Source organism: Sebastes umbrosus, chromosome 6 (assembly GCF_015220745.1).
Source record: "Sebastes umbrosus isolate fSebUmb1 chromosome 6, fSebUmb1.pri, whole genome shotgun sequence".
Taxonomy (NCBI): Eukaryota; Metazoa; Chordata; class Actinopteri; order Perciformes; family Sebastidae; genus Sebastes; species Sebastes umbrosus.
The window spans coordinates 18,044,202-18,055,255 of record NC_051274.1 but is presented as its reverse complement, the minus strand read 5'-3'; the positions used below and the strand labels follow the sequence as shown (position 1 = coordinate 18,055,255).

General features: G+C 39.0%; 2 protein-coding genes and 1 long non-coding RNA gene across 4 annotated transcripts; 2 read left to right on the top strand and 1 right to left on the bottom strand.

The window, feature by feature from the left end:
* The first annotated feature begins 455 nt into the window (after nt 1-455).
* Nucleotides 456-6,334, top strand: abhd6b (abhydrolase domain containing 6, acylglycerol lipase b). Its single transcript, XM_037773527.1, has 8 exons — nt 456-634; nt 1,267-1,423; nt 2,082-2,195; nt 2,298-2,430; nt 3,736-3,893; nt 4,022-4,076; nt 4,164-4,264; nt 5,731-6,334. The coding sequence occupies exons 1-8, from the start codon at nt 510-512 to the stop codon at nt 5,911-5,913; spliced, it is 1,026 nt and encodes a 341-aa protein (XP_037629455.1). The 5' UTR covers nt 456-509; the 3' UTR covers nt 5,914-6,334.
* LOC119490255 lies at nt 712-7,231 on the bottom strand. Its single transcript, XR_005207366.1, has 5 exons — nt 7,094-7,231; nt 3,827-3,911; nt 3,269-3,317; nt 2,147-2,200; nt 712-1,433 (listed from the first exon to the last, which is right to left on the bottom strand). It is a non-coding gene; the product is annotated as an uncharacterized LOC119490255 (long non-coding RNA).
* Nucleotides 6,154-9,917, top strand: kctd6b (potassium channel tetramerization domain containing 6b). Of its 2 annotated transcripts, XM_037773528.1 has the most exons (3): nt 6,154-6,332; nt 7,639-7,740; nt 8,281-9,917. In XM_037773528.1, the coding sequence occupies exons 2-3, from the start codon at nt 7,714-7,716 to the stop codon at nt 8,965-8,967; spliced, it is 714 nt and encodes a 237-aa protein (XP_037629456.1). In that variant the 5' UTR covers nt 6,154-6,332; nt 7,639-7,713; the 3' UTR covers nt 8,968-9,917. The 2 variants fall into 2 exon arrangements, with proteins under 2 accessions (XP_037629456.1, XP_037629457.1); XM_037773529.1 differs by lacking the exon at nt 7,639-7,740 and having other exon boundaries at nt 6,196-6,332.
* The last annotated feature ends 1,137 nt before the right edge of the window (nt 9,918-11,054 follow it).

Genomic DNA, 11,054 nt, shown 5'->3' with positions numbered 1-11,054 from the left:
ACTCAGTCAGAAGCAGCCTGTTGTACGTTCACTTTAAAAGATTGACCGAATAATGTAGTGGCCCGGTTTCCCCCAATGATGAGTAATAATCAATGAGTTTATCCAGAGCAAACATAATCTGCCGGGACTAACTGCACTCCACAGGGATAGTTTTTTTTATTCCAAGTATCAGAAAGATAATTTGACTATTTATGCTTTCAACACATCAACAACACCTTTAAAAGTACTTGCATGCTGTAAAACTAACCTACATATTCACAGTGGTTTGCCTGTGACACAAAATACAAAGAGGGAAAAAACTCATCTGAAAAGTAAGTTTTTACTGTTTTTAAAAAAAGGCTTATTGTGGCATGGAGAGATGTTATTTTAGTGAGTTATTATTTATTATCTCAACAAAACATATGTATGGATACTGACTCTACCCCTCCCCCAACATGTTAAGCTCATGAGATCCATACTCCATGTATGTAAAATGTGTGTGTGTTCATGTGTGTTTTGTTAGGTGAGCCATGGCGGCTGATCTGGATATGGTGAACTTGTTTATCATTGCCGGGGGAACGCTGGCGATTCCCATCCTGGCCTTCGTTGCTTCCTTCCTCCTCTGGCCCTCTGCACTCATTAAAGTGTATTACTGGTACGGTTTCACTCTATATGTTTAATACCGGATGTGAATTCCCTCTTATGAGCCAGAAATAATCATTCTATCACAAGTTTCCTTTCATTTTTTCTTTATATCTTCTGTGTGATCTGTTTGCAGTCCTTCACTGAAGCTATATGATGTTTACATTGAGTTACATATTCAAGTCTTTTATGGCTGCTCCACCATTCCTTCTAATAGAAACATTCTTCATGTCTTGTGCATTATTTTATCCACCTATCCCCTAATATCAGCCTGGGTTTTAAAACAACACTCACATGCCTATATGTACTTTGAAAAGCATTGTTGGTCACTTTAATTTTACTTAGACTGTGTGTGTTGCATTAAAATTGACTTTAAAAAATGTGAGCCTATCCTTTTAAACACATTAATATTACTTTTATGAACATAAACTGTGTGAAAGTGCATGTCAGTTAATTTTTTTATAAAGCCTGAATTCCTAAATTTGCCTCAACATTAAACCCTTAGTGTATCCGAGCCTTAACATGAAGCAAATTGGCAACACATGCTCATAATAATTTGCATCCATTATCACTTGGCTCAAATGTGAATTTCAGTGCCGTCGTGTCTGTGTGTGTAAAGGCTGAGACGAACTTGCTCCTCTTCAGGTACTGGAGGAGGACTCTGGGCCTGCAGGTGCGCTACGCAGACTGCGGCGGCTATCGCTTCTGTTACGCCTACAGAGGGAAGCCCGGGATGAGACCCTCCATTTTAATGCTGCATGGCTTCTCTGCTCACAAAGACACATGGCTCACCGTCGTCAAGGTCAGGGGGGCTGCAACACCAAACAAAACAGTTTGTTGCTATGAACTCACGGATTTCATCAAAAGAAACTTGCCATTTTTAAAAGAAGCTGTGACGAGATCAACATAACAAGATCACAGGTTGCTTATACTAATGTGAAACAAGGAAATAGTTTCATTACAACTTTGAGGACATACACATGGAGGCACAGGCCACAAGAATTTGAACCTTGTAAAAAGACTGCTCTTTTTTAAGGGTTCACAAATTCAGATAAATTCAGAAAATGTAAGTGTCCAAAATTTGCTCAAATTAAACTGGTCAAATTCAATCTTTTTTTTACTTTGGATGCAAAGGATGAGCTGTCAAGCAGACATCTGTCCAATCAGGTTACAGTCTGTCAGTCAGATGATCCAAGAAAACAAAGTTCAGATGAGCGACTGGAAACATTGGACATCTGAATTTGTGAACTTGAATTTGTGAAAAATCTAGTTTTTGAAACTGTAAATGTCACAGAGGAGAATTCAATTCAAGTTAATACATAAGTTCAGATAGACGGTTTCCAAAGTAAATTTTTTTGATGCTATGAATTCAGTTGCTTATAAGATTCCAAGTGTTTCTTGGCTTCCATGCATACATTAGTAGTTTTAAGCTGTACTTTTTATCTCTCCTACCGCTCTAGTATCTACCAAAACATCTGCACATAGTGTGTGTGGACATGCCTGGTCATGAGGGAACAACACGCACCAACACAGAGGATTACTCCATTCAGGGGCAGGTCAGGAGGATCCATCAGGTACACTGAAGAGAGATAAATTAAAAATACAAGGGTGTATTTGTCAGGTACCTAAAATCAATCCACTGAATATCTGTTTTTTTTGTCCCTCATTCTTCTCAGTTTGTGGAATGCATTCGCTTGAACAGGAAACCTTTCCATGTGGTTGGAACCTCCATGGGGGGAAATGTAGCCGGGGTCTACGCAGCCTACTACCCCTCAGAGATCTGTAGCATCACTCTCATCTGTCCAGACGGTCAGTCAGAGTGTGTGTGTGTGTGTGTGTGCATGTGTGCATGTGTGTGCGTGCAACATCATTAATGACCTTTCGAGTGTTTTGCCAAAAGAAAGGTCAGACTCAGAAATTTGTAAATATTTTTCACTTTAAAGCGGCTCTCTCACGTCTTCTGTGGCTCTACAGGGAGCTTTTTTTAAAAAAAAAGAAATTAACCTTGATGATGTCATAATGATGTCATCTGGGCTTGGGTTTGGAGTTTCCAAGTTTTTGCATTACAAACTGGGGGTGTTGAGTTTGAAAGATGTGGGCATTACCTCACTCAGAGGAGAGCTCCGCTACTTCCATTAGCTGACTCTGCTTATTAAAAATATTTTTATTTAAGAAAAAGAGCATTGTTCACAGATATTTGACAAAGAATATTTTCACTTTCTCCCATCCCCCCACTGCCTTGACAAAAAAACGTATAATAACATATCTACACAGGGAATGATGATTCAAAATTAAGTAGTGAAATAAAAAACATACATACAGATTAATTAATTAACATTTCACATAGGAAAAGATACATATACATGCTTTGAAATATAATGTTAATTAATTATATAACATATATACATATATATATATATGTATATATATATATATACATATATATATATATGTATATATATATATAATAATTATATAATAGCTGACTCTGCTTAGGACTTAAGATTTAGGTAAAGTCTTTTTCAGGTAAAAACAGCACCACCATATTCTCTCTTGTAGTGTGAATGAAAGACGTTGGTAGAGTACCTAAAAATATATAAACTAGTGGTCACATATAAAGTAGAAGCTTATTTTCTTTTAGACTAACAGTATATGTCCTCAGTTGGATCCATTTCCATTTGCCAGGGAGGGAGGATCTATTGAAAGACACTATTAAATTGCATCATGGGAAATGTAGGATCCAACATTTTAGGTGTTTGGCTTATATTAAAAACTCAAAGTCTGAATATCTTGGTTTCTGCTGTTTCAATTTTGTTTTTGAATATGTCTCTTGAAAGTCCCCCAACTAAGTGTAAAACTAAATAGCTGGATTGCCCCTTTAAAAGCAGATTAAGTCACACAGAGCTTGGATTAATTTCATGCCTACAACCATTTGCTGTTTCCGCCAGTTTGTCTTTAAGAGTTTCATAATACTGATTATAAAGACTTACAAGACATGACCTGACATGATCATAATAACACACACGCACACCCTTAATTATTTCGCCTTTCCTTTATAGTTTATCGTGTCCGTCATCACTTTCTAATCTGAAAAACATTTATTTTATCCTGTAGGTATAAGACACCCATGTGAGACCAAATTTGACAATCACCTGCAGGACTTGGAGCACAGCAATTACACATTAAACATCCCGCTGATCCCTACCACGCCCGAGGAGATGGAGGACATGTTCAGACTTTGTTCTCATGTTCGCTTTAAAATCCCTCAGCAGGTCAGGTCCACACTTCTTCTGAAAATGAAAGCATTATGGATTTCACTTTGCATGCACTCACAGCGGATGATAATATTCACTTTACTACAGTATTCAATGGTTGTGTTATTCTGCTGCTGTTTTGTTAGATTCTTCAAGGAATGGTAGATGTCCGACAGCCTCACAACACATTTTATGAAGAAGGTTAGTTCACAACATTTTAGCATTTCCCATGTAAGCGTACCATACAGTCATCCATACTAACACATTTGTTTCTTTTTTTTATATTAGTATTTATGGAGATTCTTGGTGAGACATCAAGATATGCCTTACAGGAGCACTTACATCTGATCACTGCACCTTTACAAGTGATATGGGGCAAAAAAGACCAGGTAACGTATATATATGATATCCCACAGTGACCCAGCAGCCTACATAAATACAAAAGTGATGATATGGCAGCTTTTGCTTCTAAACTAATCCCTATGATTCATGTGGCTGTGTACAAATAGGGGAGCAGATAGAGAAAAAATCATGCAAATAGTGATACAAGCACCAAATTTGGCATGATGATTCCAGAGGAGACACTTAGCAAATATAAACGATTGGCCACTTGAAAATCCAAGATTGAAATTTATCTACTTGGTTGATTTGAGTGATCTTGGTGTCAAATTATCTGTTTTCTAGCATGCTGGATCTAGTTTTGATGACTAGCATGTAACTGTAATATGGTGGCCATTTTGTGTCTGTTTAGGTGTCTGCTTCCTCATGAGAGCGTTGGGTCACAGCATTCAGGGACTTCCTATTGTTGCTGATGGCTTTGTCTCCTTGTGTGTCACAATGACCGTGCAAGGTATTTCACTCTCACACACACACTTTCTCGGCGGGGAAATGAAACAGCTCGGTCTTGATGCTCGATTCCCTGGCCGCCATATTGCAGTTAAAAATTATTAAAATTATCAAAATGAGATCCAGCATGCTAGAAAACAGATAATTTGACACCAAGATCACTCAAATCGACCAAGTAGATGAATTTATATGAGAGAAATCATTATCAGCAGGTCAATCTGGCTTAGTGACCCCTCTGCAATCACCATGCCAAATTTGGGACTTGTATCACTATTTGCACGATTTGACTGAAAAATTGATGTTATCCGCTCCACTAAAACTTGTAACTTGAAGGTGGTGGCTCAGGCTTCTCTCTGGTCTGAATAGAGAAACTTCATATCTACACCCAGCCAACATTTGTATGTGGGGCCAATGTGGGTGGTAAATGGGCTGAAAAATGGGCTCTATATGGGATTGTCCATGGGTTCCATAATGGCCCCGTGCCAATTGCCCTTGTGGGTCTCATGCAGGAGTACACTGGGTGTTATATGGACCCAATCTGGGCAACATAAACCAAAACCCATCTTGGCCCCAGGTTTAAGTACTATGTGGGAACTACATAGGGACTACATAGCCTGAAATATGGGTTGTAAGTGGGTTTGTCCACAGTTTCCATGTTGGCCCCATGCACTAATTTCCCAGTAGTGACCCAACTAGGACCCACACGGGTAGCCCACATGGGGAGCCCATGTGGGACCAACTTAGTTGACCCAAGTGGGCCCCATTTGTGTTGCCCATTTTGAGCCCATGCGCTAATTTTCCCAGTAGTGACCCAACTAGGACCCACTTGGGTAGCCCTGGGGAGCCCTTGTGGGACCTACTTAGTTGATCCAAGTGGGCCCCAGATAAGATGCCCATTTGGGCCCATACCCACTTGGTACCCAGGTACCCCCAGCATAACCCATGTGGGGCCCACATAACCATGTTGGCTGGGCATAAACGTGATAATTGTCCTGTATTTGTTGTGCAGGTGGTGGATGTCTCTGGAGCTACAGTCATTGCAGAGGTGTTGCCTGGATGCAGGGTGGACCTGCTGGACAACTGTGGTCACTCTGTGGTGATGGAGAGGCCCTCTCGGACAGCCAAACTCATCCTGGAGTTCATCATCATCATGCAGCAAGACGCCAAGGGTGGCACAAAGAAATCTTCCTGAACTAAAAGACTTGTGATAATAATCCCTTTTTCCACTGCAATGCTTCACATGTTCCTTGTACGTGACATGCATATATATGTATGCAGATGTCTAATATCAAAAAAAGAAAAAAAAAGTACATTAAGACAGAAAGCAAGGGATTATATAGTGCTCTTAGAAAATGAATCGCATTTAATGTGTGCTGTAAAATGCATCCTGATAATAAAAGTCCCATGCATTTATCTGCATTGTATCTGTATGTGTGAGTGTATTCATGCAGAGGAGCCTGTGCGGCTGCAGCAGGACCTCCTCCTCTTCACCCTCACTGTGTGCGCAGTGTTGCTGCAGCCTGGAGCCAAGCACAGCTGCCCGGTAACATCACTGACTCTACCGATAAACACCAACCCGCAAGCCCGCTGAATAAGCCAGAAAGCGAGCTGGTAAGGCTGTTGTTTCAACCTCTATGCTACTTCCCTTCTAGTCTAGCTAAGATCCCGACGTCAACCGTAGTAGTCACAGCCGTTAACGTCAACGGCTCGTAGACTGCTAGCTGTGTTAGCCGTGTTAGCTCGCTAGCTATGTTAGCCTGCTAGCTATGTTAGCATGCTAGCTATGTTAGCCTGCTAGCTATGTTAGCTATGTTAGCCTTCTAGCTATGCTATTTGTGTTAGCTCGCTAGCTAGCAATTAGCTAAACTCTTTCCACTGGGGTTGTATTTAACGCTACGTTACCTCAGTGCATCAAAGCTATGTTAACAACTTATTAACATCTTTATCTGTTAAAATATATTTTATTTGCTTGCGGTATTTAAATGCATTGGATTGCTACTTTTAACAGCAGCTATCAAACAGACATTAGCTAGCTGGCTTCACTAGCATTCAGCCCTTAATAAGTCGTTATATGTTGCTAAGTAACTAAGTGGGTAACTTACTAAATGTAAATTAATGGGTTTATGTTCACTTAGTATCGTCAAGTTTCACTTTCAATTCAGTGGAATCGTGATTTATGTTATTTAGCTGTATATTGTGGACTCTAACCACTGGCGCACTTTACACTATACATCCTATATACCACTTCATAGACTGCACATATGTACATATTACATTTATTTATTGACGGACTGCACACACTATGTTCACCCATTCACTCTGTATCTTTTATATCTCTGTTATTGTTTTTAATAATGTGTGTATACCTTTACCTCTCCTGTGTTTCACTCTGTTTGCTGATGTTGCTGCTTTGACACCTGAATTTCCCTCTGGGGATTAATAAAGGCTCATCTTATTTTATCTTATATATCTAAGTTAATTTACTTAGCAACTGTTCTGGAGCTTTTAACCAAATCACATTATCTTCATCAGCAGATGGAGTTTGCCAGTTGTCATGGAAATGCAGAGAGTAAACTTTGATAATGTGATTAAACGTCCTCAAACAGCTACTAAATGGACCTTGCTGTGAGATTGTTTTGTCAAATACAAACTGCTGCTTTACCAGCATGCACATGTATTCAATCTAGGTAGAAATAATACAACTCACAAGTGCTTGACTATAGTAGTGCATTTAATCCACAAAGTGAGCACCTCCTTCTAAGTAAACAAGTAGAACATTATTCATGTACACCCACACAGGTACTCTCATCTGTACTGGAAAAACACATGATTTGACTACATGACTCTACATGATTGTGTCAGTCATATTCTGCATAACTTTGTTACAGCTCATGTTAATGTGACTGTTTTTTCACAGGTGAAATTGAATTAAGCCAAAGCGTATCTGTTCCCTCTCTATTTTGGTTCTGACCAAGTGGGTATTGTTCTACAAATGGATAATGGAGACTGGGGCCATAGGGTAAGAGATGGATAGAAGTCAGACTAGAAATAAGAGCAATGTCAGATGTTTGTTTCTGATAAAGACATGTTAAATTCACTCTGTTGCCAGTTTAGTTTTACATCTAGCATCTAAAACTAATGCAGTCTTAATAACTTCCCTGCAGTAGTCCTACCTTCATGAAGGTTGTAATGTTGGGATTTTACCAAAACTGTTTTAGAGAGGTGTTGATTTGACTTTTTGATCATTTTGGAGGCTGTAGTTTGTGGTGCTGTTGAATTGTATTGCGTTATTCTGAAAGGTGTTTCTAATATTTAGTCGCATTGGTATTAATGGAGTGGACAAAAATGTTAGAAACACTTAATGTGTCACTATAATGTAATATAATTCAACACACAGCACCACAAACTACATGGTTTATCGCAGGGCCTTTGTATTAGACTCCATTTATTTAGCTAGCTTGGCACCTGAAATTCACACTGTTCATGTTATCACCTACAGCTTATTTTAACTTCACAAAAACCTTTGATTCTTATCCTCTTCTGTTCCTTTTTGCCCTAGATGAGTACTCCTGTTACCTTGAACGTGGGAGGCCACTTGTACACCACCAGTTTATCCACCCTGCAGCGCTACCCAGACTCCATGCTGGGTGCCATGTTCCGTGGAGATTTTCCCACAACCCGCGATTCCAAAGGGAATTATTTCATCGATCGCGATGGGACACTTTTCCGGTACATCCTGAACTTCCTGCGGACATCTGAGCTTACCCTCCCATTGGACTTCACAGAGACAGACCTCCTGAGGAAAGAGGCGGACTTCTACCAGATCGAACCTTTAATCCTGTGCCTTAACGATCCCAAGCCGCTGTACCCTCCCGACATCTTTGAGCAGGTCGTGGAGCTCTCCAGCACTCGGAAACTGTCCAAATATTCAAACCCGGTCGCTGTTATCATCACACAGTTAACCATCACCACAAAGGTTCACGGTCTGCTGGAAGGTATTTCCAACAACTTCACCAAGTGGAACAAACACATGATGGACACCAGAGACTGCCAGGTGTCTTTCACCTTCGGACCATGTGACTATCACCAAGAGGTGGCCCTAAGGGTTCACCTCATGGACTACATCATGAAACAAGGCTTCACCATCCGCAACACCCGTGTGCATCACATGAGTGAGCGTGCAAACGAGAACACGGTGGAGCATCACTGGACTTTCTGTAGACCAGCTCACAAAGTTGAAGACTGAGTTACAGCAGTGTCGTCATGGGGGACATTACTGTTTGATTTGTCTTCATATTACACAAGTCCTGATCAAAAAGACAACAAATGTTAACCTGTTTCAGTAATGTATCACTAATAATGATTTTTGTTTTCTTATTTTGATAAATGTGGTACAGTGGCACAAGGCTCAAAGTCCAGACAAATGGCATAAAAACAATGAATGAATGTGAATTATTGATCTATTCGCCTGTTTCGAGTTTAAGAACTCTTTGTCTGCTTATTTGAGATTTCTTGAAAAATGAATACTTCATTGAGGTTAAGGTCTCCAATACAAAAATGGCAATTCTCTTGAAGCTGAAAGACCCTACAGCAATGATTTTATTACGATTTTATTTATTTAGGGACACAATTATACCCCAACGATGCTAAAAATGTGGGCACATTGATTTTTATTGGAATAATTGTGATTTAATGTGGTTCCAATACCTGCATCTATTTATTCTAAAGTCAGTGATGAAGTGATTGTAAAACAGGTAGCCATGATTTAAGACTCTATGCCTAAATACACTATCAAATCTATGTCTTAATATGCATTTAGGTCACAATTTCAGGGGGAAAGAGTTGATTGTAAAAAGTTTGTACCACATACTCAAGCTGTCTTGGTCATGTTTTGGACTACAGACACTGAACCATTTTTGATCCGGAGTTGTCAGGAGTGAACCTTTTTTAATAATAATAAATTATGATTATTTAGCCCAATTTATAGTAGATCTTAAACTAGTCTCTTAGCTCTCTTATCTCCTTGTATGGTACTATTTCTGAAGACCCTAGTCGTTGTTGCATGTGTCTGATTGTCTTGTGTTTGTATATGTATTTGTGCGCTTTGCAGTATTATGTCATACTGTTACAGTTTAGAGCTCATATCAACAGTGATGTGTCATTCCAGCCAAAATAAACCCATTTGTGTATTTGTCAGTCATTAGTTTTGTCTTATGGCTGTACTTTTCACCTTAACTTGATGTTTTGCACTGATATTTACCTGCTGTATGTCAGCTATTCAAACATCCAACCACTTAAAAGCTCCTTGCAAGAGCTTGTGCTAGCACACATGGCAAATTGTGTTGTTAACCATTTTAATCAGTATTTGAGCAATGTGGCATCAATTTTAAAAAAAGTTTTTACAAAATGTTTTCTGGCAAAGTTACATTCATAATTGTGATTCAAGTGGAGAGCTGCAGGCCTTATGCCAAGCTGCCAGTTGGCCATCATGCTTTCACTTACTTCCTGTTGTAAAACACAAATTAAAGATAGCAGCTAATGATGTCCTCAATGACATTTTCCTGTCAAAAAAACTAATTTCTAAATTGAATACTAGGAACAAAATGTTTTAGTAATGCAGTTCCGATCATTCATTGATTGAAAATAAGTGGAAACACAAACTAGCTGTGTCAAACTACTTTGTGACATTAACTTAGTTTTTGTTTTCCATTGCAACCATGGAGTGCAACCCTTTGGCATCATTGGATTTCCATCCAGTGACCTATTTTGTAGATTATTTACTGAATCCCAATAGAAAAGGCATTACAAAACAAGAAACATGCTGAAACATCTATACATTCATCAAGATTTTACAACCACACCAGGCTATATTTGTTTGTTTGTGTTCATGACACTACACAATGTAAAGTTTTTAAGACATGAAAACCAATTTAATTTTAAATTTTGAAATAAGAAAGTATTCTAAAGATGTCCATGATGCAGATCTCATCTTCCATATAAATGCCACGGTAATATTAGTTTGACAACTGCTTTTGGCCAAGTCAGAAACAAACAAAAATGAGGTGTACATTTCAGTACATTCAATACATTGATTTTAAACTTGCATTGCTACTCATTGATGGACTGAACTTCATAGACAAAAAGCTTTCAAATAATACTGACAGTCACACTCCTGAAGATTCAACGCTGACCCTAAAGACCTTATTTTTCAATATCAACTGTACCAGTAGTCCTCAATTTAATTTATTCAAAAACTTTCCAGGAAGACAATTTGCCAGGGTGACTACAGTCTCATTATGTGTCAATAGTTCCTCTAATACGGTTATGTTGCTT